Source organism: Kickxella alabastrina (genome assembly GCF_025024165.1).
Source record: "Kickxella alabastrina strain RSA 675 chromosome Unknown BX661scaffold_2, whole genome shotgun sequence".
NCBI classification, from domain to species: domain Eukaryota; kingdom Fungi; phylum Kickxellomycota; class Kickxellomycetes; order Kickxellales; family Kickxellaceae; genus Kickxella; species Kickxella alabastrina.
Window position 1 is genome coordinate 887,121 of NW_026251473.1, and position 26,451 is coordinate 913,571.

At 48.7% G+C, this 26,451-nt stretch overlaps 9 protein-coding genes across 9 annotated transcripts; 4 read left to right on the forward strand and 5 right to left on the reverse strand.

The window, feature by feature from the left end:
• Nucleotides 1-2,121: 2,121 nt before the first annotated feature.
• BX661DRAFT_177061 (uncharacterized protein) lies at nucleotides 2,122-4,316 on the reverse strand. Its single transcript, XM_051534548.1, has 4 exons — nucleotides 3,174-4,316; nucleotides 2,907-3,096; nucleotides 2,551-2,880; nucleotides 2,122-2,508 (listed from the first exon to the last, which is right to left on the reverse strand). Exons 1-4 carry the CDS (start codon nucleotides 4,134-4,136, stop codon nucleotides 2,468-2,470), a joined length of 1,524 nt encoding a protein of 507 aa, XP_051394738.1. The 5' UTR covers nucleotides 4,137-4,316; the 3' UTR covers nucleotides 2,122-2,467.
• A 243-nt stretch (nucleotides 4,317-4,559) lies between these two features.
• Nucleotides 4,560-6,070, forward strand: BX661DRAFT_177062 (ribosomal protein S26e). Its single transcript, XM_051534549.1, has 3 exons — nucleotides 4,560-4,600; nucleotides 5,441-5,752; nucleotides 5,876-6,070. Exons 1-3 carry the CDS (start codon nucleotides 4,598-4,600, stop codon nucleotides 5,912-5,914), a joined length of 354 nt encoding a protein of 117 aa, XP_051394739.1. The 5' UTR covers nucleotides 4,560-4,597; the 3' UTR covers nucleotides 5,915-6,070.
• Nucleotides 6,071-7,001: 931 nt separating this feature from the next.
• On the forward strand, nucleotides 7,002-7,552 carry BX661DRAFT_177065 (uncharacterized protein; the record flags this gene model as incomplete). Its single annotated transcript, XM_051534550.1, is given in 3 exon segments — nucleotides 7,002-7,008; nucleotides 7,135-7,365; nucleotides 7,377-7,552. 3 exon segments carry the CDS (start codon nucleotides 7,002-7,004, stop codon nucleotides 7,472-7,474), a joined length of 336 nt encoding a protein of 111 aa, XP_051394740.1. The 3' UTR covers nucleotides 7,475-7,552.
• Nucleotides 7,553-8,371, forward strand: BX661DRAFT_177066 (uncharacterized protein; the record flags this gene model as incomplete). The annotated part of the gene is given in 4 exon segments (XM_051534551.1): nucleotides 7,553-7,937; nucleotides 8,003-8,077; nucleotides 8,089-8,293; nucleotides 8,308-8,371. Coding segments are annotated over 4 exon segments (586 nt in total), but the record flags the coding sequence as incomplete, so codon positions are not given.
• An 88-nt stretch (nucleotides 8,372-8,459) lies between these two features.
• Nucleotides 8,460-8,954, reverse strand: BX661DRAFT_168708 (uncharacterized protein; the record flags this gene model as incomplete). Its single annotated transcript, XM_051533451.1, has 1 exon — nucleotides 8,460-8,954. The coding sequence occupies one exon, from the start codon at nucleotides 8,952-8,954 to the stop codon at nucleotides 8,460-8,462; it is 495 nt and encodes a 164-aa protein (XP_051394742.1).
• A 3,922-nt stretch (nucleotides 8,955-12,876) lies between these two features.
• BX661DRAFT_196090 (uncharacterized protein) lies at nucleotides 12,877-14,198 on the reverse strand (the record flags this gene model as incomplete). Its single annotated transcript, XM_051538015.1, has 3 exons — nucleotides 12,877-13,573; nucleotides 13,625-13,698; nucleotides 13,722-14,198. 3 exons carry the CDS (start codon nucleotides 14,196-14,198, stop codon nucleotides 12,877-12,879), a joined length of 1,248 nt encoding a protein of 415 aa, XP_051394743.1.
• A 1,833-nt stretch (nucleotides 14,199-16,031) lies between these two features.
• Nucleotides 16,032-16,862, reverse strand: BX661DRAFT_52009 (uncharacterized protein). Its single transcript, XM_051539217.1, has one exon. It carries the CDS (start codon nucleotides 16,611-16,613, stop codon nucleotides 16,167-16,169), a length of 447 nt encoding a protein of 148 aa, XP_051394744.1. The 5' UTR covers nucleotides 16,614-16,862; the 3' UTR covers nucleotides 16,032-16,166.
• A 977-nt stretch (nucleotides 16,863-17,839) lies between these two features.
• On the reverse strand, nucleotides 17,840-19,543 carry BX661DRAFT_168711 (uncharacterized protein; the record flags this gene model as incomplete). The annotated part of the gene is made up of 4 exons (XM_051533452.1): nucleotides 17,840-17,962; nucleotides 18,225-18,690; nucleotides 18,956-19,086; nucleotides 19,175-19,543. The coding sequence occupies 4 exons, from the start codon at nucleotides 19,541-19,543 to the stop codon at nucleotides 17,840-17,842; spliced, it is 1,089 nt and encodes a 362-aa protein (XP_051394745.1).
• Nucleotides 19,544-24,449: 4,906 nt separating this feature from the next.
• Nucleotides 24,450-26,362, forward strand: BX661DRAFT_177077 (uncharacterized protein). Its single transcript, XM_051534552.1, is given in 3 exon segments — nucleotides 24,450-24,934; nucleotides 25,062-25,249; nucleotides 25,264-26,362. The coding sequence occupies 3 exon segments, from the start codon at nucleotides 24,484-24,486 to the stop codon at nucleotides 26,068-26,070; spliced, it is 1,446 nt and encodes a 481-aa protein (XP_051394746.1). The 5' UTR covers nucleotides 24,450-24,483; the 3' UTR covers nucleotides 26,071-26,362.
• The last annotated feature ends 89 nt before the right edge of the window (nucleotides 26,363-26,451 follow it).

The window sequence follows — 26,451 nt, forward strand, 5'->3', positions numbered from 1 at the left end:
ACAATTCGCACAATTGAATCGCGCAATTGGACAACAAAAGCCCACAGAGTGTGGGAATATTGGGTAGACGAAACCGAAATGAAGTGCGAAATTCGCACGTTTCGTAGCTCCTCTGCCATATGTGTTCGCTTTTTTCTTGGATTTAATTATCAGAATAGTGCAATTATAACTCTGGCGACTGCAGCATGTACTGTAAATAATACTACACCCGTACTATGTTAAATTAATATAGCTGCTGGAATATCGAGTAAACAGATACAAAAGCAACTTGGCTTCCTATGTGGCCTTCAAGGCGTTTTATATTGTGCAAAGAGCAGAGCACTGGGTCGCTCGCCAGTAGGCGCTAGCCACTAGTTGTATTGTATTTTAATTAAGCAAAGAGTAGCTATTGCTGAAATCCCACCTCCCTCAAAAAAACATTGTGCATGTTTGTAAAATTTTGTTTATCACAAACATCTTAAATAAATGACTATGATAGCATTCCCCCAATTACAATTAGAAACACGCCATCATTCACTGTGGGTCAGGCTGAAGCAAAATGCTACTACCGGGTGTATCTGATTTTTAAATCAGCAGCATGCGCGCAGCTTGTCCAAAATGTAGATTCATGGTACCGTCTTGGATAAATAGGAGCACCATCTACACAGGTTTTGTTTTTTTGATCCACCATCAGTCGCGCCCACCTCCCTTATTTAGTGCATTCACTTTAGAATTTTTTGCGTTGCATTTTATAGTGGCTCGTTGCTGTTTAGCTTGCACCAGGACACCTGTCGCCGTCATTGTTGTACTCGTGTGTGCAATACCAACAATCTGAAGGCACTGATAGAATTAACAATATTGCCAGTAATGATATTTAGCTGTGCCCGAGTTGTCAGCCACAACGTTGAATGCGAACGCGAATGCACCTGCGCTCTTTGCAAGGGGGAATTTGGGTGATGTCCTTTCCAAATTATGCGCCAAAATCAATTTTGAATTTGAATTTATTTAGCAGCAATACTACACAGCACACGCCTGAACCAAATAAAATAAAACAGCAATTATTTCGTATTTGTATTACATAAACCTCATCAGACTGGTGCACACTTTTATATTTAAAATATTTTATCGGAAATTATTTGTAATTCGTCGGACCTGTGCCAATAAAATTAAAATATTATTCTTTTTGGAAGAATCCAGCAGTAATAGCACCTGACTTTTTTGTCTAAAATAAATTATGCGAGTCTGAATTCACACGCTCCTCGATACCCAAAAGACTATCCGATTGTCAAGTCAGCATTATTCAAATCAAGTTCAATAAATTAGAAAAGCAGAAACGCAAAGCAGAAATATGAGACAAAAACAGTGAGCGTTGTAGAATTATTGGAAACCACCAGCTGGGAACAACGTGCGATTGTGTTTAAGGAGAGTAAATTGTTAAATTAAAACATGGCGCAAAATTGTTTCCTTTATTTGTCTGATAATCTATGTATTAAGTTACTAAAACCTGTTTCTAACATATTTAATTTTGCAACATGCAAGTGTGATAGACAGAAGGTCGCATTCGGGTCGTTGTTTTTTGGCTCTTGTCTATTTTAGTTAGATGCATTATGTAAGATTAAACGACGGGCGATGCTTACAGCAGCATTATACGCGTAGAGACATGAAAAGAGACACTGTTTATTGCATGTTTCTGTAAATAGATAACCCCCACCTGTTAACAAACAGCAACATTGCGTGGCACACCACAGATATAAATTGAGAGATGGTCAGCACAATTCAACCACCTTACATCGTATCAACATTAATAATATCGCATCGTTTCGTCATCATTATCATCGTTGTCATATTCTACTCTTTACTCGTGCTACATTACAACCATATCTCCAATTTAACTCATATCCTGTCTCTACGCCCTTGCTATCACCATTTCTTGTCGAATATTATGTCTTCATTTTCATTCGAGAATGCAATTACTCGACTGAACTTATGCCATCACTCATTTCACCGCGTTAAGGTGACATACAATCCGTCACTGGTTCTGTACCGACAGTGCACCTGCATTAGGTGTACTAGCGGGAACTTTTGCCCCTAAACTTGTAGCTCTTCAGAATTAATCAGATAGTTGCTTCTATATATAATATAATAATTACGCCCGTCAACATCTATATTTAAATATTTGGATGTTTGTAAAGTTGAACGTCTAAAATTAGACAAGGCCAAGGATAATAAATAAAATCTACATTGCGCACGTAATAATGTCAATGTCAATGACAACGCTAACCGACAACTGTAATTGGATCATTTGGGTGTCTTACGAGTGCTGGACGTGTGAGGCGTGATCATCTTATACTCAAATGGCATCAGCGGCGGCCGAACGCTGACTCCCATTCCGTTGGGCGTAAACACCTGTATCGTGGCGCGCGGGAACTGGCCAGTAATTGCAACCCAGCCTATTCCGGCAAACGCAACGTCCAAGGTGGCGTGCTGCTTATGAGTCCCCTCGAATGTGTGCTCCACTGCCAGTTTGCTCTTGGGAAGCTCTTTAGACGATCCTCGTCCCAATTGGCGGACGCAAAAAAGTCTTTTCGCCGGCTTCAAGCCTTTCTGTCAGCTCCACAGCACGCTGGGTCCGCGTAAAATGCGGGTGAATATTGGAAAACACGGTCACATACACATACTCAGGGCCATCGACCAAATCGATGCGTCCGAGGCCACCGAGCATAATGGACTGTCCGTGGTTGAGGATATACGTGAACGGCGTTATGCGCTTGCTGCACATGGCCATCTTGAGCTCGTTGTTATTCAGAAAGCTAAGCAGTGACTTGTTGCTGAACACGCCCGGAGTGTCGTACAAGTTGGCCTGCCGATCTTGGGGCCGCGCGCCTTCCACGGGCACGAGAGCTTTGCGAAATGGCGCAGAGGGACACCAGAAAGCCCCATGGTAGTTCCAGGAACGTGAGAAGCAAGCACCTTGTGTTTGTAACCACCCATGCTGATGCGCAACAGTGCGTTGATCAGCTCTGATTTGCCCACATTGGCACGGCCGACCATGTAAATGTCCTGCCCTGCTCTGCGGCGCTCTGTAATGTCAGCTGCCAGCTCGCGCGTGCCCAGGTTCTTCAGCGAGGAGACCAGGTGATGGATTGGATGTTAAGGTTGAGGTCCTTGGAGAATCGCTTGAACCACATAATAACGCGCTCCTGGTGGTAGTCCTTTGGCAGCAGATCAGCCTTGTTCGCAACGAGAATCACAGGATGCCGCTCGCCGATAAACTCGCCTAGATTCGGGATCAAGCTTCCCGGAAGGTCGAAAATGTCGCAAACCACCACAGCCAGTAGGTTGGTCCTGTATCGCATGAACTTCAAAGACCGCGGGTCAGATACAATGTCCTGCTTCCACGGATTGTCAATCTGGTTGTGGTGCATCAGCTTGTAGCAGCGCTGGCAAACGATTCGGTCGCGGCCCTGCTCTGCTCGCCGCTTCAGACGCGATGCCACGATGGCGCTGTGCGGCTCTGCCTTTTTGCTGTTCTTTTCGGCACCCGCTTCGGGATCTTCCACCATGGGTTCTGCCACCATATTATTGGGATCTACGAACCCGGGCATGGCCTCTCCCGAAAATATAGCCCTCAGGTCCGGATCGTCCAGATTTTTAATCGCATTTTGGTATTCCTCGTCGCTCAGTACTTTTGGCTCGCTCCCCTTATCTACGACATCGCCTGCGCCGTGCTCGGCTAGGGCGGGGATGACTGTAGACTCGCCCAGAGTTGCACCCTCAATAGTAGGTAGGCCCTGGACGAGGTTAGCCTGGTTCATCTGCCGCCATTTCTGATCGTTGAGGTACCCTGGTGCGCCCACCCGCTCTGTCTGGAATGCCGCGCCGCATGTCGGGCACTGAGGCACTTTGGTCTTGGCAGCATGCGTTGAAATTGCGTAGTTGCGTGTTTGTGTGCACGAGTGAATGCCAAACAGCGACCGGCCTGTTGCCAGCGGTTGCCGCTTTTGTACTGCAGGTGAGATGTCTGGAAAGTTTGTTTTGTTCCAGCACACAGGCCGGCTGGCCAGCTCAACAACGCCTTCATCTGCGCCGACTCTGGACCTCAGAGCGCTGCGCACAGATCGCAATAGCGCTGGCGAATATCTCTTTGCAGAAAGCATTTGTGCGAATTGAAAGCTGAGAGCTGCGATAGTGTGGGCGATGTTAAGCAAAGACAAGAACAAGAACAAGGCTCCTCGAGTGCTATTTCTCCAGATTCCAAAGCCAATTTGCTGCTGCACATTTGAAATGTGATACTTGCTCCAAGCAAAAAATATACATGGAAGAAAAATAAATCTTGGCGATTCTGCAGCTAATTATATATTTCGACTCGATTCGCCCCGATCCGATCTGGAAATTAAAACTCGAGAGCGAGCGAGCCGACTGAGCATATTTACGCGTGCTGCCACACGAGCACCACCATTCCTGCACAATTTGGTGCGCGAATATGCCCACTTACAGCGCGTATGCTGGCAGTAGGCTGGCCAACAAAAATGAAAGCTGGGACAAAATGCTGAATCTGCTGCTGGCGATATCAGGCTCACCCTTTTTACCTTTGAGTATTGATTAATTCATATAAAAAATGGTGCGTATCCATTAACATGAGAAGATGAAACAGTCAGCGCGCGATGTTTGCGATGGATTCGACGAGTGCAGAAAATACACATCCAGCAGCAGAGACGATAAACTGGGCGTAGCGTGGCGCAGAGTATTCATGGTGGGCATATTTTGCATCCATTGTTTAATTTGCGGTTGTAAACAATACAGCTGCATCCATCGGGTGTAATTTTGGGGTGGGCGGAATTAGCATTTTAGATTATAATGGATTGACACTCTGAATTTGCAATTTGGACTTTGTCTTCATTTGATTTCAATCTGCAGTTTGCGGCTAATAGGCATGCGGTTGTATGCAAGGCTCATTTATGCAACTGCTAAGATTGGGCTTAATTCACCGTGGGGCAGAGCTATATGAGACCAGTGGTAGCCAGAAATCAGCAGCAGCAGCACAACCAGGCTCCTACGTTTGGTCGGTTGGCCGTTTGTTTATACTGTATAAGCTTGCCGTGCTTTTTTGCTGCTGCTTTCTGTTGTTTTGTTGGACTTGCTCCCAATAGAACTGCGCCTTCAGTATGGCCAAAGTACGCTTGAATACGCTCACCTTTTAATAGCCATTAATTGCGCCAGAATCATCTCCGCAAACACACCCTTCAGTAGCCCACTATTTTGCTTTCTACTTTGCAGCGTTTGTGTATTTTCGAACTGGTTGAGCGTGTTGTCAAGAGTGACCAGGCCAGTTATTGCTGAATCTCTAATTTGTGCGCCAATAATTTGGAATTAGAAGGCACACCCGCTTTTGAATACTCAGAGCGCCAGTACTAACGTTTTTATTATATTGGACTTTGATGCTTGGCTTTTTATTTTATAGACCGTCAAGCGCAGGAACCACGGACGCAGCAAGAAGGGACGCGGACACGTCAAGTTTATCCGTTGCGATAACTGCTCCCAGGCCGTCCCCAAGGATAAGGCCATCAAGCGTATCATCATCCGCAACATGGTTGAGGCTGCCGGTAAGCGTGACATGGACGAGGCTTCGGTCTACGAGTCGTACGAGATCCCCAAGCTGTACCTGAAGAACCAGCACTGCGTCGGCTGCGCCATTCACATGAAGACCGTCCGCGTCCGCTCCCGTGTTGAGCGCCGCAACCGCGCTCCCCCTCCCCGCTTCCGCGCCAACAAGGTACGAATCGACTGATACTGATAATTTGAAACCCATGCCGCAACTCGCCACTTTGTTCACATGTACTAACTAATCTTTGAATACTGTTTTTTGCTTGCTTTAATTTTTCTTTGACCTGTGTAGGACGGCAAGAAGCCCACTGCCCCCAAGGCCTCCGCCTAAAGCGTGTAGCGCATAGCATCTTGTAGAGATGCGCTGTTTCATTTGCCAGCTTGCAAAACCTTGTCAGTAGCGCATATGGAGCGGCTGGGATCACTGTTTTTATTCTTATCTTTATTTTGTTGAATGGACACGATGATTTCGGTTTTTTTATTCTTATTTCTTTCACTGTGTGTAAGAGAATTGTCTTGAGAAACAGTGATAATTTGAACGCGAAAAATTCACGCGTCGATGTTGATTTGCAGCTTTCGGTGGGAGTAAAAAAAGCTACGTTGCAACAAAACTCCCAAGCTTCTGGGTAACCTTGGAGATTGTGTTTACATGCTTACCTTTACATTTTGTTAAAAGCTACGCGTTAACAATGGGTTAAACCCTTTTGCCCTAGGTAGGGAAAAGGTAGCCCACACATGTAAAATATTCATAAGCATTTTTAACAGCAGATTAAAAATGGCGAAAAAGTGCTATCAGGCAGACATAAGTCTAACAATCGTGGTGCTGAGCTTTTGCATCATATTCAATACCCTGCTTACAGGCAAGCAAGCCTCCCCGTTTTTTCTGTGAAAAAGGCACCGTTCGATCTGGCTGAACCCAAGTATACAACAGCACCCGAGACTTTTCCCGAGACCTTGCCCAAGCCAAAGCCCAAGCCCAAACTTCTCTTCGCAAGAAGCAGCAAACTGGATAATATCTTTAAACATAGTGGACTGTTTATTGCCCCTAGTTCCTAGTTCCTAGTTCTTAAGCACGTGCCAAGTTGCTATGTAATCAGGATGGGAAAGAAAAATGTCAATTTGCAGGATATTTGAATTTTTATATATATTTGTAGTCTCATTGTTATTTCAGTGTAGACAATGAACTTTAAAATACTAATTTACTGGTTGTGATGCAGTAACGTGTCGGTTAACAAAGTTACTCTTTACTTTTCGACGTAAGCGGATGGCGACTGCACTTTCAAACATGCGCTTTTCTCCCACACCACTGCTTGTACTATTGTCTTCTCGTGACAGGACGGGTGGTGCGAGTAATTTTGGCAATGTTTTTCAGCGCACCAGCACCAGAAATCGATGAGTGCGAGTTATGTATTCTCGACATGGACTGTCTTTTCTTTCAAAAAAAGAATAACAAGTATACTATTTACACTATTATTTGTTGCAAACTTTACCAATACAACAACTACATCACACACACATACATACATACAGACATAGAGTAAGACATGTCAGGCGCAAGAAACGTGACGCTAGTCTATAGCTATACCTTGGGAAACGAGTACCCGCCGCCAATGATAGAGTACGAGCCGGTACGTTGGGTAGCGTATTTGATGTCAGCACTATTCCCGCTTCTGGCCGTGCGAGTGCTCATGGTCGCTCGGAGTGCACAGATACTGTGGTTCAGTGCGGCGGGCTTCGGTTGTGTGCTGGTTTTCATAGCGCTTGTGTTGCGCGGTGCAATGGGTGCAGACGAGGAAGATGCATTCCGGTGTACGAGACACAGACGGTGTTACATCTTTGTGCGGGATTTGTGCTTGTCGGCGTGATGCTCGGATTCGCGGCCAAATGGTGAGTTTCAAAAGGCAGCCGCCGCCACTTCCCCAAAAAATTGCACTTGTGGTGTCTTGCAAGGAAAGCGTGTGCAATGGAATGTGGAAAATGAAATATACAAAAGGGATATAATTAGATGTGTAAAATAAGGAAACTAATGCAATATAGGCTATTTTTGGTGGTTGTGAATCTGGTAGGATCGAGTTTGCGGCGCGCGGAATAGTTGCAGTGTTCCTGACCCATATGGCAATCGGATACAGCGTAGCGGTAGTGATCTGTACTTGCGTTGGGATCCCGTTGATGTTTGATGCATCGGAGGCGCAGCGAAAGAGCGGATACAAGTTGGTGTCGGTGTCCATCATTGTGTCCATTGGGTTTATACTCCTGGCGGTAGTACTCACGCTATACCACACACAGAGGGGCGGCGGCGTAAAACAGCGCGGATCGCCAAAGCTTCCGATAGTCATAATCCCGCGGCCCTGCTGGTCGTCTGGATGTCGTTTGCCCTGGCGCGGGTGTCTCTGCCCATGAGCAGTGTGGCAAACACTAGTGACGCACTGTTCTACTGCATGTCTGTGCTGCCGGCGGCTGGGGTAGTGGTGGTGTGGACGGCCATGACGGAGGAGTTCATTGCAGAGGGGGCTGGCGACGGGCTGGCACTGGGGGTGGCTGTAGAAACAATGAATCTGTAAGCGAGCTTGGCATGCAAGCGGCCCCGCACACGATGGCGCCTTGTGTTAACAGGAGCAGTGGTGTGGCGCTTACAAATGTCATTGGCCCAGTCGTCGTAGACGTGCGCTTTTGCTATCTTTGCAGCGGCGGTGGCGGCACGTCTGCGACTGTATCGGTGGCTAGCCAGACAGGCTGTGCGCTAAGTGCAAGTACGAGGCAATGCTGCAGAGGGCCATGCACCGTACGTGTAGAGAGCCCCCTCTCTCGGGGTTGCAATGCAGAAAGCGAGATGAGAGCAAATTGTCAGGGGGTAGGGACAGCATCTAATTTAACTCCTAGTCGGGTGTGAAGGTGCGTTTGGATGCAGATGTGGGCAGATACTGGTTGTTGACAACAAAGCCCCTGTAGAAAATAGAACCGTCCATGTCATACATGCCCGTGTCGACGACAATGCCGGCATCCGAGACAATAACGATGACCCGAGCTGCATCGTCGCTGGGACATATGAACTCATCCACCGGCGAAATGCAAAAGTTTTTCGGCAAGTCATCTAGCGAGATGAGCTGGATATTGCGTAGCAGCGCGGCGTTCTCGCACAGCTCGCTCACACCCATGCCGACGAGCATCTTGCCCCACGTGTATACCAACGCCTGGTTGGCTTCGCGGACCTTTTCCGCCAATGTCATTTTAGAGTATGCCTCCGACGGCGATGTCACGTCGTTGGTACCCATGTATGACATATCCTGTTGCTGCTGCTGCTGCCGCTGCTGTTGCGCACCCGGCGAGTAGCAGTCTTCGGGTGGCGTGAGCAGAGGGTTCACTGTGTACATGGACGCCTTTGATGGTGCGAGTTATGTCTTCTCCGCGGTGGCTCCTGCAATAAATGCTGTCATAGAGGCTGTCATAGCTGCTGTTCGTCCTGATGTAGCTGGGCGCGGCTGTGATTGTGTTTTGCGTCTAGACATTGTAAAATACATTAATACTTGGAGGGCCCGAAGCCAGCACGCAAATAGTAAAAAAAAGTCAGTAAATGAATAAAGCTTTTTTTATTTGCAAGAAAAATAATTTAAAAAATATAAAATAGGCCCAGAAAATATAATATTAATATCGAGAAAACGGTGGTAAAAAAAAGAGATTTCACTCTGAGATAAACTCGAGTTTACAGAAAACTGAGCTTTATTTAAAGTGTTTGGTCGAAGCAGCGTAAAGAATAAATAAAAAAGAACGACGTCGGTAATAAAACAAAAACCCCAAAATAGATATATTACAGTACACATAAGCATGATGAGATAAAATAAAAAACAAGATGTTCGCGGCCAAATATAGAATATTGACAGTACCTGAGTAGCACAGAGGCCAAAGCAGCGGTCAAAAAAAGCTGACTCTGGGAAATGTGAATTGTACAAAAGGCCCGGTGGCTGCACTGAGGTTTGTGCGCTTTTCCCCTTTTTTGAAATTCAGGACTCGCTGTTAACGTTTGACCCAGGCCCGGGCTGTGTTTAGTGTGCACATCCTGGGCCTCAATCTGCACTCAACGTGAGGCGAAGAGAGAAAAATGGGGGAGAGGAAAGAGTTGGGTGGGGGTGAATGGCCTTGTAATTTGTGACTCGGTGCTCAGTCAATGCAAAAAAAACTGGCGATAACTGGCGCGGAGTTTCCACCTCTGGTGCAGTTGCATCAAGCAATTTCAGGGCCCTTTTACTGCTATTCTAGTTTTTAATAGAACATTATTAATTCCATTTTCCAACGATTCTGTGATAATAATGGTCGGAGGGCCCGCCGTCACTCTATTTTCGATTTGCTCAATTGACTGCACCCACAAAGCTGACGCCCGCGTACTCGTCTGCCCATTCGCAGTGTTTCCATTGCAGCTTCTGCTTTCGGATGGGCTGGTAATACAGAATCCAACTGCATCGCCATCAGCACTATGGCTGTTGCTGTTGCTGGCGCTGGCGCTGTTGCATCATTATTATATGCACAACGTAGCTGTTTTTTCTGGGATCTGTAAATTGGGATATCCTTTTTGGGTATTCCTCCTATCCAAGTTGTTTCTCCGTTTCCATTTCGCAAGGTAAATAAGGAAGTTGGGATTAAAGTTGGGTTCGAATGACAGCCAGATAGAACGACATTCGCATCCCTCCACAACTCTGGGGATTTTTTCTTTGACATGCGAAATTAGTGGGGATGGAACGAAATGGAACTGCGGTCTTTCAATGAACATTGGTCGATACATTAAAAAAGGGACGCAAAGAAAACAGGCAAGCCAAATGCAATAAAAACATTTGGAATAACAGGTATCGGATGCACAGCTATGCAAAACAAATAAATATGCAAAGCAAAACAGTTCCTTTGGTGGAAATACTCTAAGGCTTGTGCTGCAAAGCTACCAGACACGACCAAGCTGGAGCCGAGCCTAAAGCTGGTTTCTATATCAGAAACTTTATTGCATTCACGTGTTTTGTTATAAACGCATACTACGGACATATGTGCATACAATATGCACATGTATGTATTTATAAGTCCGGAGTATGTGCTTAGCAAGCCCGTGGAACAACAGGCATAAAAATCGTTTCCTCACGCAGGCGACAAACGTGCGGGCTTTGCAGCTGACAGCTGATATCACGTAGCACTACTCGGCTATATGCTGCCGAGTATACCACTAAAATTGCAGATATTGGCCCTGCTTGGCTTTTCTCACATGCAAGTTCAGCGCGCCCTAATTCCCTTCAGTGTCTGCTGATCAGCAAACATCAACTGTGAGAAGCAATTATTACCACACATTCAATGCTTGTATCATGCTCGTGCAGATACAACCCAGGTGCCTTTCTTTCTTTCTTTCTTTCTTTCTCTCTTTCCCTCTTTCTTTTATTGTGCGCCCAATATTCCTAAGAACAATGATAAACTACATCAGCTCAAAAATGATTAACGGCCACAATCAGTTTACTGAAACGCCATTTTTTAATATGATTGTAAATACATTTTTGTGCTAAATGAAATAATAAAAAGACAAACGTTGAAAACAAATATTGAAACAGTTGACAATCACTAGCGCATCCTGTTCGCTTGCTCAAAGAAATTTTCCATACTCGCTAGCTGCCCCTCCAAATCTTTTGCGCCAAAATAATACTATCCCGATTTGTTTGTTCAGTATGCTGCATATAGTGACGCACGCTAGTTGTATTTTTTAGTACTTTTTAGGGAAACTATTCGGTTAGGGTGTAGTTTTTTAGTTTAAATTACTCGGAACCATGCAACTCGGGCTGAAAAGTAGAAAAAGCCAAGTCTACGAATGTTGCTGAGCTGGAAAACCAAACGTGCTGTGATGTTGCTGGTATATTTTTTTGTGTTTGGTTTGGGAGTGTTGTCAATCGGTGCATTCTTCGCCAATTTTACACAGATAACACGCGCATTCCCGCACACTGCACACAAGAGCTGAAGGCTGGTTGCAAAAAACAGATGGACGGGTAGTACTGCAAGGCATGTAGATCGAGAAATGGTGGAGAATATACAGAAAGAGGAGTGTGTAATGTATGTGTCTAAAATTAAAGAGTGAAAAATGCGAAGGTTATGTGCTAGGTACGCAAGAAGGACAAAAAGATAGGAGAAAAATTACAGACGATGGATGGAGGAAAACAATTTACTTGGAGCAAATGTGAATGAAAATTGGACGCCTTTATATACGAGGCCGCTGACTGCTCGTTTTTATTACCAATGAGTGTTCTCTTGCTCTCTTGCTCTCTTTTGTTGCATGCAAACAAATGTGGCCGAATCAAACATCACGATTCAGTGTTTCTGCTGAAAGCGGGTGCCAGTGTTTTCGGGCGGTACTTGCTTCCATTAATGGATTTCGGATCATTCTTTTTTGATATCAAAAAATGAGCAGCGTCTGGTTTATATTAAAAACTTTTGCGCAAACTACCAAAACAAACAATAATAATTTAATTTGACAATAAAGACGAGTTGTGTCAGATGGTTGGGTACCAGTGTCCATATCTGGTAAGCAAGCCACCAGTATAAAATGCAAAAATATATTGAGTGATGTGTAAAGCTTTGCGGGTTTCGGCTACGACAAGCATACATAAATTAAAAAAGTCGGGGTATTTTCATTTGTGCATTTCCTTAGTGCTCCCTAGCATAAATTTGTTTATTTGCTCAGCAAATGCACTCCGCAGAGGTGGTGTCACATCCATTTACGCGGCCAGGGGTAGGGTATGCCTAAAACCAACATGTCGATCGCTGGATCAATTAGTTAAAGCAACAAAATTCCAAATTAGTTGGTGCATTTTGCTTGCATAAATTCAAACGGCCAAAGAGCAGATTAGAAGAAGCCAAGCTCTGCATTGCATTGCTGCCCTCTGTACAAACTCTGGATGGCAGCAAAAAAAGGAGTTAACAGAAAAAAGAAAGTAGAGGTTGATCATTGCAATGTTTATAATGATGTTGATTAAAAGATTTTTAAATAAATTGAAAAAAATTGAGGCTGATCAGAGCCCAATGTCATCTAATAAAATTAGACAAAAATGAAGAAAATAAAGCGCTGCGCAGAACACCAAAAAAGGCGGCAACACAACCAACGTGCGGGGTCCTCCAGCACAGAGTCGCAACGGCGGCAGTGTTATGCACCAGATGTCCAAGGAAAAAAATCCAGGCAGTGACCTTCGCAAAAGCAAAAAGAAAACCATGCAAGAGGAAATATAAACAAGCGCAGGAATGAGGGATTGTAGATCACAATGGAAACCCAAGCAAATATGCTTAGAGGGCAAAGGAGGCAGCAGCCGAAAGCTGACTGTTCTCCATCTGCGCCATGCGCTGGGCCATTGCGGCCTTCTCAGACTCCAGAGCAGCAACCATCTGCGCCAGCTTGGTGTTCTCGGTCTCGAGCTCCGACACGCGGCCCTCAAGGGTCTCGATACGCAGGATCTTGCGCATACGTGAGCGGCGGGCGGCGTCGGTGTTCTTCTTGCGCTTCAGGGCGGCAGCGTCAACGTTGTCATCGTCGTCCTCAGCCTCGTCGGCATCGATCTCAGCATCAACCTCAGCTTTGACACAGACAAGGGCAGCGGCGGCAGCGGCAGCTTTCTTGGTAGCCGAAGGAGCAGCCTTCTTGGTTGCAGGGGCAGCGGGAACAGCGACAGCGGCGGGCACATCGCACATCAGTTCGGCAAGGATCTTCTCCTTTTGCTTCATGTTCGAAGTGCGGCGGCGCTTGAGAGCCAGCTGGGGCGGCAACGACGCCAAAAACTCAGTGTCGCGGCGCTTGCGCAGCTCCTCGGCCTCGGGATCGCTGCTGGTGGTCAGCAGAATCGAGGAGGCAGCGGCAGGCTCGCAGGCCAAATCGGCGATAGGCGCAGCGTCAAAGAGACCGGCAAAGTCGGCGGTCCAGTTGACCTGGGCGTTAGCAGTGGGGAGCTGCATGTCCATCTCCGAGAATGCGCGCTTGAGGCTGGCGCTACAGGGCTCGGGAGAGGCAGAGGCAGTTGGGGAGGCAAGGGAGCTCGACAGTGTGGCGGCAATATCAGGGAAAAGCACGGCGGCGTAATCAGCAACCGAGAAGGACCCTGACATTATGCGGGGCTGCTGGGCGGGTGGGGGGCAACGGCGTTCTGCAGGGTGCTGGCCAGGCTGAACGCAAGGTCGTTGGAAAGGTACGGCGAGCAGGAGCTCGAGTTGGAGAAGTTGAGCGATGGCGAGCTCAGGATCGGTGACATAGACATGGCCGACGAAGCTAGGGGCGAGAAGGGGATGCCTGACATGCTGGCTGCCAGCATCGCAGTCTGGCCCAGAGTGGGCGAGCCAGTGGCGGTGTTGGGCGGCGTGGTAGTGGCAATCCAGTCTTCAAAGACGGCCTGCTGAGTCTCGGGGTAGGCCCACGACTCAAAGTTGTCGGCAAACGACGGGAGGATGAAAGGGTTTCTGTCATCGTGCTGGGCAAAGGCCTGGGCCTGCTGGCCCGCAGGATTAACTATCGAGAAGAGCTTGTCCATTGTTTCAGACTTTTTGTTGATGCTGGTGGTGGTGGTGGCTGTGTTGACTGCAGATGTGGCAGATGGCTGGGCGGCGGAAAGGCGCGGCATTGTGGAAATGTTGGTAAAAGTTATTGGATAACGTTTTCAGAGAAGACGGGAACACGAATAGTAGATGCAGTTGCACTCGCGAGTCGTAGGTTCAATTGTCCGGAGACATTGTGTGGTGGTAAAAGACGCCATTATGAACAAAGTTCAGTAGGGCGTTGGGAAATTATGTAGAAATAACTAAAATGTAGGGGGTGTAAACAGTTGTCAAGCGTAAAACGCAAGACGTTTAGAAGAAACGAGCAGCCATAATGGCTTATAGGCTCGTATTAACTTCTAAAAATGGGGGGGTTAAAGAGAGCGAGGCTCCGAAGGTTATGTGCGCCGAGTATAAAACAAGTGGACGCAATAAAAAATAGGGTTGGTGAGTCGGTCTGTGAATGGGCAGATACGACTAATAAAATAGGAACAAGGATAGGATTGTCCGGGTCAGGTGCAGGTTATGATAGCGAGAGAACCAGTCGAAATGGCGCAATAGTGCAATTAAAAATAATAGTGGTGAAAATATTGTATTTCTGGAGAAAAGTGAAGAAGAGAGTGGTTGGATAACTTGACTCACTAGTTTTAGATGGGAAGGGGGCAACGAATATATAAAGTCGGGCGCGAGGCTTGCTTGCTCTTTTTTCCATCCTCCACTGCCCTCCCCCTTTTTCATAAAAAATTTCCCTCTCATGTTTGCAGTCACCCCTTCATTTCCCCCTTTTGCTACACTGCGGCAGGGGTGCTTGGAAGAGCTGCAAAAAAGTGCGGATTGCGATGATGTGCACCGTGTTAATTTTCCATTTTATTCGCTGTGAGTGGTTCAGCGGCGCAGTGGACCGGGTTATAGCAGCCCATTGTGGTGAGGCAAGAGAAATGGGGTGGTTGCCAGACGCACTACTGTGCGGTGAGATTTTTCTGCACTCTTTGTCCAGCAATAGCACAACAATAACAACAGCCATGGCATGCGCGAGGCAGGCAGACAGATGAATCATTAGGCGAGACAAACGCCAAAAAAAGACTTTTTCCACAAATGGCCTGTGATTTCTCTGAAACAAGCTCCCCAAAATACAATGCACAATCCGCGCCCGCGCCAGCATTTTGCCTGTTGCCAATCAGCACGCGCAGACCGTGTTTGCGGCTGTGTGAGCGAAAGCAAATCACTGGTAGCGATCGCCGAGCGCCAAACAAAAGACGTAGGGATCGTCAGCCAGAAGCCCGCTTGGGCGCCAAAGTGATGTGCCATTCACAATGTGTCTGCACTGCGACTGCCTGTTAAAGACACGTTTATTCCGCCTTGGCCCACACACTTGTCAATTGTTGGTGCAGATAGGAGACTAAAAAGGAGAACAAAGAGAAGCAAAGAGAGCAGGCGGACATCGTTGCTCTGAACGTGTTCTCTTCAGGCGTTGGTGGCTCAGCCCTTAATGCCGCTGTTTTGTCGGCGATGATGTTGAAAAGATTGCTTCATCCATCCAACCGCGCTCTACCCTGCCCTGCTGGCCGTGGGCACGGCTCACATCTGCATGTGACGCGCCGTGTTCGCTTTCTTGACTGCGCCGCGTTCACCGCCGCTGGTACTCATGCGGCCAAGGCAATCCAAGAGTGCCAAAGTAGTTGCCGAGGTGCATGGCAGGTGCAGTGGCTGCTCGCCTGCAATTTGCCAATCGTGCCGCAACATGGTGCCAGCAGCAAGCGGCAGGCAATAGATCTGCTGGGCTGACCAACGCTGCAAAAAAGAAAAGCCGGAATCGAGCAGGTCTGATCTCATCGTTATCCGTTGAGCAGTTTCCGTTTGATTTTCAGTTCAGCTTCACCGCTGGCCTTGCTTTGTGAAGCCGCAAATAAAAGAAATTCGTGGATAAACATATTTCCATACATGGAGCAATTTGGCATCTGCCATCATGCATATTTGGTCTTTGGACTTGGCCCTGGACAAGTAACTCAAATCAGAGTTGAGGATGTTAAATATCAAATATATGTATTGGAATATCACAAATGGCCCGTGGCACTCTCAAATATGCCCAGCGGCCGATTCTCGCGGATCAGACGGAACTTGATATTGCGCGCCTTGTCCTTGAGATGCACGCGAGTGCGGTTTCTGAGCACATTGTCCGTTATGCCATTGGGGCCATGGTAGTACATGATTGTGGACCAGTTCAGCCCGTAGCGGTGCGCAGCGCGGATAAAGCACTCCTCCTCCTGCGTAGACCACCGCATTCGCCGCCGGGTCTGGGTCTGCGCTGGTAACGCGTGTCTGCTGCCGTTGGCAGCCGGTCTCTGCGTCAGCTCGCTGCGCGACCGGCGCTGCGGCTGGTACTGGCCGAGCACCACTATTGGCGACACCTGCTCGTCCAGATGAGATGCCCCGAGCCGCGGTGTCCCCTCAACCGATGGCGTAAAGTCGACGCGCTCGTTGCGGCGCCGGAGAGCAGACATGTCTTCTGCAGGTATGCCTCGGCGCCCACGGAAATCGCTTGACGCTCTGGTGCTGCTGTTTCTGTGGCCAGCTGCTCGTAGTGGATGCGCCCGCGCTTGGCCGACTTACTCATAGTCTGGATGACAGATTCAGTGTCGTCCGAGTCGTCGGCGTTGCTGAGCTGCTCGCTGTAATTCGAGTCATTGTCGGCGGCCGGCGCTTGGTTCCCAAACGCTTGGCAACCGGGCTGGCGCTGGCATTGGCAGACAAATTGGCGACAATGTGGGGGTTGGCGCAGCGGATTTTATCACCCAACTCGCTGAGGCTCACCAGTCTACGAGCATCGCGTGGCCCGGTGCGTTCTTCCGCATCGCCATTATTGTCGAGCGCACCCTCACCCTCGCTGCTCTCCTCGCCAATCTTCAAACGGAAATCGCCATCGCCATCGTCATCGCCAATGCCACCGTGGCTGACATCAAAGGTAGGCATGGCTGTAGCTGGCGCCTCTGATGTGTGGTGATGACGCAGACCGACGCGCATCCGTCTTGGCGTGTGACTCTGCTCCTGAGGCCGCGAAATGTCAATGGGCTCGGCGGAAATGGCCTCAATCAACCTGTCCAGGTGGTTGTCATCGATAAAGTCGCGTATGACAATGGCAACGCGCCGCTCTTCAGGAAAGACGAGTCGATTGCAACATGCTCAGCAATATCGTCTTGCTCATCGGCAGCCTCCAGCTTATCAGCAGCCTCGGGCTCAGCGGTTGTCGGCTTGGCGCTGGCAGCACTTGGGACTCCACGGCGCGGATGCGCGCCAGATCGGACTTGGTCTTATATATGGTCACTTCAAAATCACCCGAAATCTGAGAGTCGAAACATCACCGCCATCCCTCACATCACCAGCCGTATCTCCAAGCGGGTGATCGCTGTCGCTGTCGTCAGCGGCGGCGGCGTCATCGATGATAAGCCGGTGTCCTGGGACTCCTGACGCGCTGGAATCCCGCTCAAAATAATCGGAGAGGGCACGCCTGGACGCACTCGGCATAAACAACGAGACACGTCGCTGAAGACTGCTGAGTGCGTACAGTGCCCGGGTATGGTTCAATTTCCCGCCCGAAATTCTGCTGAGTCGCTGGCCTATGTCGCGCCGATAATGCGCCACGGCATATTTGTCAAACCCTGCAGTCCACCGCTCTCCAAATCATCGTACGCCTCGTCGGCCTCGGGCTCAATCGCCAGCAGCTGATCTATCACGGCATCGCTGATCCCACGCCCTCTGCGACCATCATCTGCAACTGGTCCTCGCTGTCAGCGGCCATCAGCCACTGCTGTGTCTGCATGTCGACAAGCAGGTCGAGCGCCTGGCTTCCGCGCTATTGGACGGCACGACATGTGTAAAAAATCCACGTGCCGCCTCTGCCATGCCGGCGCTGGCCAGCGCTCGCTCGCGATTGGGAATGCCACGGCCGAACCTGTCGCCCAGGACAAGCTGCGGGCGCAGCACCACAGCACAAATGTGGCCAGGTTAATCCGCTGCAGAGTCATGGCCCACTGCATCATGTCATCCTCGTCCATGGGCCGTTGCTCGTTCTGTAAAAACAGCGAGTGGGTGAAGTGCTGCCTGCGAACCAGTACCTGCTCGCGCCCCAAGCAGTCCAGCCGACGGAAAGTGGAATTCGCATCAACCGCTGGATTTGGCGAGCGCGACAGCGTGGGCTCCATGTTTGAGACCTCGTCTATGATCTGCTGCGACATGTAATCTAGGACTATCAGGTCGGCCAAAGTGCCCAGCCCAGCCACCGGCTCATTGGCCTCATCCTGAACCACGGCAAATTCGCCATTTGCAGAGGCCTTGTCAGGCGTGGCATCCTGCAAAAAAAACTGGCTGTCGGCGACCAACGGATCAGCCTCGACAGCATACTGGTCACCTGCGGAAAATATTTCGCCAGACTCCACGGTGGCCATAGACACACTCTCCAGCACGGGGGCATCAAAATAAGCATCGGGATCGGCACTTTCTCCTTCAGCTGGCTTCCTGCTGCGAATCAACCGATGCCTCGCTGGTTGCGACGGGACTCGCCTCTCGGCTCTGCGTCTCAGCCTGTGATTTGACTTCATCTACCGAATAATCTGCCCCCGGCGAAGAAGGTTGTGTGTTCTGTGTAGGTTCTGAGCTCTGCATGGGGCTGAGCTCTTTTTCCTCTCCGGAATCACCCTCTTCCTCGTCATCGCTGCTACTGCTACTGTTGCTGTCGCTATCGCTTCATCATCGACATCACTGAGCGCGCTAGGCCTGCTAGAGTCACTGTCCTCGGCGGAATCTTCGTCCCTAGCATCCTGCGGCGTCGGCTGTTCGGCACCAATACCACCCGCCGATTGTCTGCCGACTCATCACCAATATTGGGGCTGGAGCCGTATTCAGAGTCAGACTTGGACTTGACTGGGGCATGACCTTGGTGTCGGCATCGGTAGCTTGGCCACTCTTCAATCCACCCCCCTTCATGATGTCAATGTCGTCAGTGTCGTATGGGTCATCTCTCTGAGCTTGCCCATTTGGATAAGTTTCGCTGCAGCCATGATTGTACTTCCGAGCTGCCGGCGGATGACGACTTGCCATACGACTTCACCAACTGCTCGCCAAGTATGCTGCTTGATTTGACTCCGGCGGGCGACGTCGGTGCAGTCAGTTGTTTGGCTTTAACGTTCCTGGCCATATCAGCGCGCACATTGGATTTTTTCGCCGATTTGTTGGCTGAGTTTTGATTGTCGATTAAGTCGCTAAGGCTTTTGTTTCCAGATTGAGCGGCTGTGGGAGTGGCAATGACAGTGGGGTTCGCGCTGCCGCGGCTGCGACCATGTTTGTTGCCAGCCTTATGGCCTCTGCCTCGGCCACCTTGACCTTGGGGCTTCGGGGTCTTCGTCAATGACAGTGACGGTTTAGCGGTGTCTTTCATATTATCTGAAGTTTAGTGTGTATCTACAGGCCTGCGCTCAACCCTCTCCCGAATTGTTGGCCTATATGAAATTGGGCGTGAATAGTAGGCGAGACCACCAATGAAAATTCTGTGAATACCCCTGGAATGCACGCAATGAGAACGAATCCAATTATGCGCGCGCGTATTTGTTTGTGCGAAATTAGGCAGAATTTCGGGATTCAGGTCGAAACCGCCAAATTAGAAAAATGAGGAAATTTAAAAAAAGTCAGAAAACCAAGACTGGTCAAAATCATGGATGAGAAAAACGAGGGTTTCTTAACCCCCGCGGCCCGCAACATTCGCGGTTGCAGTTGCGGTTGCGGTCGTGCTTCCAAAAAAAGCAAAAAAAATATTTTTACGCGTCGTTTTTATTGCAAAAATCAAATATTAATTAAGCGACGCGTTTGCAAACTTTTGAGCGCGTTTTGATTGGCTGAATTGTGTTTAGCTTTAAAGCAGCTAATTTTGCCAATGCAATTTTATATTCTCTCTCGTTTCCCCCCAGAGCCCATTCTTTTTGGTAAAAGCCATCTCCAATAATCACTGCTTTTAAAACGCAGTAGGGCGCAGTATGGTGTGCAAATACACCGGTTAATTGCATTTAACTGTCAGAGCCACATGGATCCACGATTATTGCTACTCTTGTTTATTTGTGATTGCTAGCACCAGTTCCGACCAAAGTATTCAGAGTTTTGTGCACCTCTTCGAATGTCACTATGCGGAAGTAAACAACATATCCAATTTGTAAAAAAAAGTAACGTTTTTGGGTTGGCAATCGTTCCGCTCGAGCTCCTCATTCTCGAAGCAAATGCATCAAAATTTCCAAATTTATTCTTAAAAATACTTCGCAGCAAATGAAATGGAGAACCAGCATGGTTGGTTTGATATACAATGGTCAAAAGACCATGGATAACGGGCTATATGCTGCAAATTAGACGTCACTCGCAGCGTTCTGCTTTCTGTAGTTATTACGGCTCTTATCTTGCTGTGCATTTGCCCAGTCAGAAAATCGAGCGACATTTGTAAAATCTAACTAAAAAAAAGTGATAAATATGCCTTCTTGAACGTAGTTGCCAAACTGGGAGCAAGAGGATCAACAGGCGCAAAATAAGTAAATGTTAGCAAGCCTAAAAAGGGCTGTTGCAAATTCTTTAATTTGTAAACATAAAGTTTGGCTGGCAGCCATTGGGTGGCATAGGAATTTGCATTTCTGAGCAAACACATCATTTTTGCCATTTATGTAAAGGTAAGTAAACAAAACACATGCAAACGTGAGAAAGGAAAATATAGATTTTTACACCCGGATTTGGTACTGTTGCTTGGTCCATTTTCAATAGCCTGCAGTCGATGTGAAATGGCGAGGAAAAATAGTGATGTCGTCAAGCAGAGAACGTAATTACTTCAGGGTGTCACCTCTGAAATTTCTTTATTAATTTTTATCAAAATAAAGTTTTTTTTACTTTTCTTCTCTCTAATATCGTTTTGGCCCTGCTACAGTTTTATTCAAACTTTTACTCATACCATTGTGTCTTGTACACTCGAATATTCTCATTAACAGATTCTAACGGGTACGTATATTCTTTATATCAGCTTGCTATTTAATATTTTAAAAATAGTACCAGTCAATGTCCCGTTCCTTTGACTCTTTTGTATTCGGAGTGGGCCATTATGCCACCCATTTCACTCCATTTTGACATTGTACCTTTTTTGCAGGTGTCAGCTCAAACAATCACCTCCCTTTTATCAAGTGGACTGTGCTGCCGCGTAGCGGAAATGAGCCATTGTTTTTGTCACAATGAGACGCGTACCACTGCCATTATCCAGTGTATACTGCAGCCAAATATCGGTTGTGCCGATGTGGCGAGGTCAGCCATTGCATAGATCCGGCTCTTAATTCATACCACCTCATCCAATTTCCTCTGCCTCTTTCCTATCAAAACATCAACGAAAGCAGTCATTCCGAAACACTTTTTATTTTGGCAGAAAGGCGACGCATGTACGCATGCACACGCGTAAATTTACGAAAATCAGTGTGGTCAAGCAAAAAAGGCAATAAAAGTCGCCGGCGGTCTCAGATGCGATATTCCTTTTAACACTCGCTGTTATTCTTTTTGCCTTTTTGCGACAACGCTTCACATTGGTAGTACCCTGTTCTTTTCCACATCTGTTTGCCGATAATCGGGGTCCTACATCTGACTGTGCTTGCCAACGCTAGTGCGCAAAGTACATTGCCGATCAACATTTCCACACACACATGTATATCGGCAGAGGTTGTATGCGCAGTATGCATTTTCTGATGCTTGGTGGTCTGGGGAAGCGACGTGTCTTTCTCTGTTGCTGCGATCATTAGATGGTATGACAGTAACACAGAAAGGCAGCGTCACTCGCTGGTTCTTACTGCGTGACCCACAGCACACTCCCCATTGCAGAAGCGGCAGAGGCGAATGTCTGCTTTTCTGTCTACGCACGTTTTTTTGCAATTTGCACAGGCTGAGATCATCGTTGCCACCGCTGCAAAAGCCGGCCTTGCGAGAGGAAGAGAGAAGGTCGCAGTGAATATCAGAAGCAATCCCATCTCATATACCAGATGCTCCTCTTTTGCCTTTGCCTTTACTCTGCCATTCATTTTTGCTTAAATATTCTCACATTATTTTTCCATAAAGAGGATCAGCAACATCACCTGTCGCAAATGTACGTGCTCTGCCAGCTTTCCCCACAAACCTCGCCCTGTTCAATGCTGCTGTTGCCTTTTTTTGCTTTCTCCGTCCTCCCTTGCATGGTGGATCCGCCCGTTGATGTGCCAGCTCCTGTTCTCGAGCATTCTATTTTCGTTAGGGCTCAGGTGCTGGCGTATCTCTGTCCCTCAACTCAAAACCCTGTTCCATGCCTTTGGTGCTTTCTCTCTCTCTTTTTGACAAATACGTGGACTATTATACGCTATGCATTCATCTAGTTTCATTTACCCGTTTGTGAATGGTTTCATACTTTTAGTTCTCAGACACTATTCGGATACGGGAGCAAGAAATGTTCCTGTTTTTCTATGCTGTTTCTGATTATGCCGTGCATGCACGGTGTGCTACTCTTTCACCAGCACTCCGCTTCAATGCATGATGTTATTTGCAAGTCCGTCAATTATGTGCTTGTTGCATATGGCTCTTCGCCGACCAATACTTTTATACCAGCCGACCTGACATAATTCATCCGCATAGGCAGGTTGCCTTATGTCCGAAGCCCGAATGTCCGAACTGGCGACAGAGCGCGTGCCGGTGCGGTGCCGGTGCTGGTTCTAGTGCCGGTGCTAGTTCTAGTGCCGGTGCTGGTTCTAGTGCTACATCGTGCAATAGTTAATTTTTAATTTGATTGTACGGCGTGCCAATGCCTTGCAAAAAAAATGTGAACTGCGCGCCAGTGGCCCAATTAGAAATTTGCCTTGGCATATACAGCAACACTCACTTTACATAATGTATTGTAGCCCACGCCTCTCCCCTTTTCCTTTATATTGCCATCATATTATTTTCAATACTCTTAACAGCAACTATTGCTTATTACACTACTTGATTCATTTTAAGCTCATTGTCTTTTCCTTTATTTCCCCCATACAATTGCCCATTGATAGATTTTTTGGATTCGTGACCACGCACGCCACACCACCAACCGACGAAGATTACCACAGCAAACAAACTGACGCAGACCGCACAGCTGACCGCACAGCAGACTGCACAGCAGCACACCTTAAAAATAAAATAAACAGCTGGCAAAACTCTGCAAAATAAAAAAGCCGGCTGCATAAATACGCACCCCGCATAGTTTTTTCTTTACAAAGACATCATTGTCCTTTCTTTCTGTGACAGACGCATCGCTTCTATTATACCGGCTGCATCATTCGATTGGGGCAGATTGAAAGACGAACAGGCCCTCTTTGCACATTTTCTTTGCAACAAAGCGCTCGCCCAGCTTGCATATTTCTCCGCCAAGCCAATTTTTCTCTTTCTTTTCTCTTTATATTCTTTCTTTTCCCGCACATCCCAACCATTGTCGGAAGCAACCGCGACATACATTCACAGATACTTGCCCACTTGTTCACTTGTTCAGTTTGCCTGCGAGTAGCAAGTTTAACTTCGCATACATTGTTAAAAGGAGACCCGCATTGGTACTCCTCTTTCTCTTCACCAAGTCAACTTTTCTCTCTTTTTCTGCCTTCTCTGCAGCTGCATCCATATTAAACTTTCATTTCTTTTTACGCGCTCCTCTTTCTTTCGTCGCTACCGTCTCTGCACATCCCACATCCTACCTCTCTCACTCTCTCACTTTCACTCACGTTATCTGATAGTATTATTCACACTCTGCTCTTTACAACAGCCATGTTCTCCTTGGGACTCTCCAGCCGCACATCCACATCGTCCAAGCAAGAAACCCCGAAGCGGGTTATCCGGGCTCGCCAGGACTACATTGCCAGAGAAACAGCCGAGCTCACATTCAAAAAGGATGACTTTTTCTACGTCCTGTCCACCCCACACGAGGAAGACCGGTGGTACGAAGTGACCAATCCGCTCAGCGGCGAACGCGGCCTCGTGCCGGCTTTCTGCTTCGAGGTCATGGAGACGCGCCAGGACCGCCTTAACCGGATCAACCGCTCGGGCTCCAACGCATCTTCGACAGACGGCGCGCGCTCATCGCTGGGCATCCCACACAGCCTGCCCGTCAGCAACACGCTCTCCAGCACACATCAGCAGTCGGTATCCCGGAGCAACTCGGGCCAGTATCGCCGGCCCAGCGGCGCAAATTCGCCGCTATCGGTGGAGCCCATCTCGGCGATGCCACTGCGCACGCGCACCACCAGCATTCATCATCACCAGCAGCAGCAGCAGCAGCAGCAGCGCAAGTACAGCCAGTCCTCCAGTAGCTACAGCTCGGCGCCGATGCCGTCGCTGATTGAGCCGCAGGCTACCGTGCTGTACGATTTTGAGGCGGCCAACGGCAACGAGCTCACCATCCGCGAGGGCGAGCACCTGACCATCGTTGCACAGAGCACTGGCGACTGGCTCATTGCAAGGTCGGTGCAGCGCGGCAATGTCGCTGGATTAGTGCCTTCGGCGTACATCCAGCTGCACGATCACGTCACAGGTGCAGTTGTCAGCGATCTGCGTGCATACTTAAACAGATACAACATGCGCCTGCGCTCCGCGGTCGACTGGGAGAAGCAACAGCGTGAGGCGTGGACGACCAACTCAGCCCACAGCTCAGTGTCTGCGAGCAGTGAGCTGGCAGCTGCCACAGGCCACAGCTTGGGCCAGAACACCGGCGGCCGCACGCGCATGAGCTCTGGATCCAATAGCAGCTACGACGACCAGTCGCCAACACCGCGGTCGAGTGCCGGCAGCTTCCTCCGGCGGCCGTGAATGCGCTTCAAATGTCGCGTAACAGGGCGCTGACGTCGTCGTCGTCGACAACGACAAGCTCCATCGCCGAGCGCAGCTCCTTCCGGCAGCTGCACCAGGGCGCCAGCCATCCGGCAACTCGCAGCAACACAGCGCCAGCGAGAATTTCCCGCGCTTCCACAAGGACGAGATTGCCGAGGTCGGCGTGCCATCGTTCATCTGCAAAGACGGCGCGTACCTGTTCCAGGTCTCGCTGACATTTTACACCGGTGATGAGCGCAACCTGTACCGCACGTACGAGGACTTTGTCGCCTGCCGCAGCGAGCTGCACATTATTTCCCTACCGAGACGTCCTCGCTCAAGCTGGCGCGCTCATCGATTCACAGCTCGTCAATGCTCTACCTCAACGACTCGATCATTGAGCGTCGGCGCAATGAGCTGCACACATATGTCCAGGGCCTGGTGGCGACACCCGCGTTTGTCGTTGAGGGTCCCACTGTGCAGCGTCTGTTTGGGTCGCGCGTCGACGCTGTGCCCGAGCGCCAGCACTCGCCAGACAACACCAAGCATCGCACAATGCAGTCGGAGTATCGCTCGTCGCGGCACACGCCCTCCCTGTCGACCGACAGTTCCATGGAATCCGGGCTCACCCCGGCATCGGCATCGTCGACAGAAACTGCTGTCGACGGACATGATCTGGACTACAGGGCGTTTGGCGCCATGAGCATCGGCAAGCCTGGCATTGGCAGCCGCCGCACGATGACCGAAGTGCCGCCGATGCCCTCAGACCACCTCTCCACCAGCGTCGACTCAAAGACCGCTATGCAACGGCTGTCGCACCGGCCTAGCATTGGCGCCGTGGGAAAAGGCTCCATGGTCAAGGTTAAGATCAGGCTGGGTGACGATATGGTCGCACTGCGCCTGCCTTCAGAGCTGACGCTCAATGAGTTAAAGACCCGCATCGCGCTTAGGCTCAACACTGAGGAGCCATCGCGCTTGCCGTCGACCATTTCCCAGATTGCCTACTTTGGCCCCACCGGCGAGTCGGAGCCACTGAGCGACGACCAGGACTGGGCCACAGCGCTGCTGATCACCAACTACAAGCCCATTTTGACAATCGTTCAGTGAGCCCTTGGCCGGCTCCAAATCCAGAGCGAAGTTGCCTCTCGTTTTTTTCCTTCTAAAAAGGCCATTGCGCATATTTATCGCCCGGCTATGTATCACTCTGTTTCTTTAGTTGCTGGGCTGAGCAGTGCGGTATGCGACGTCTCTATTCTTTATCCTTTCTCTTTTGCATGCTGCACACGCACACACATGTCTTTTTATCGACCTTAGCCGCCTTTTCATGTCTTTCCCTTTTGTTTTTTTGTACACATCTTTTTCATGTTTTATCTGTTTAAAAAAATTCCCTCAAAAAATAACATTTGCATCGATGTCGATGCATGTGGCGGGTGATGTTTGTTTGTTGTCGTTTTCCCTGATTAAATCACCAGTGATTATTTGGCTCGG

What these genes read in the sequence shown, in the direction of transcription:
- BX661DRAFT_52009 (XM_051539217.1), bottom strand. Translation starts at nt 16,613, where the DNA reads ATGTCTGCTCTCCGGCGCCGCAACGAGCGCGTCGACTTTACGCCATCG.
- BX661DRAFT_177077 (XM_051534552.1), top strand. Translation starts at nt 24,484, where the DNA reads ATGCCGTCGCTGATTGAGCCGCAGGCTACCGTGCTGTACGATTTTGAG. An exon ending in GTCGCCAACACCGCGGTCGA is followed by an intron (nt 24,935 to 25,061) that starts GTGCCGGCAGCT and finishes CAGCTGCACCAG; the next exon opens with GGCGCCAGCCATCCGGCAAC.
- BX661DRAFT_177062 (XM_051534549.1), top strand. An exon ending in CCCGCTTCCGCGCCAACAAG is followed by an intron (nt 5,753 to 5,875) that starts GTACGAATCGAC and finishes TGACCTGTGTAG; the next exon opens with GACGGCAAGAAGCCCACTGC.
- BX661DRAFT_177061 (XM_051534548.1), bottom strand. Translation starts at nt 4,136, where the DNA reads ATGCTTTCTGCAAAGAGATATTCGCCAGCGCTATTGCGATCTGTGCGC. An exon ending in AACTACCATGGGGCTTTCTG is followed by an intron (nt 2,881 to 2,906) that starts GTGTCCCTCTGC and finishes CATTTCGCAAAG; the next exon opens with CTCTCGTGCCCGTGGAAGGC. An exon ending in CGGCGAAAAGACTTTTTTGC is followed by an intron (nt 2,509 to 2,550) that starts GTCCGCCAATTG and finishes GAGCTTCCCAAG; the next exon opens with AGCAAACTGGCAGTGGAGCA.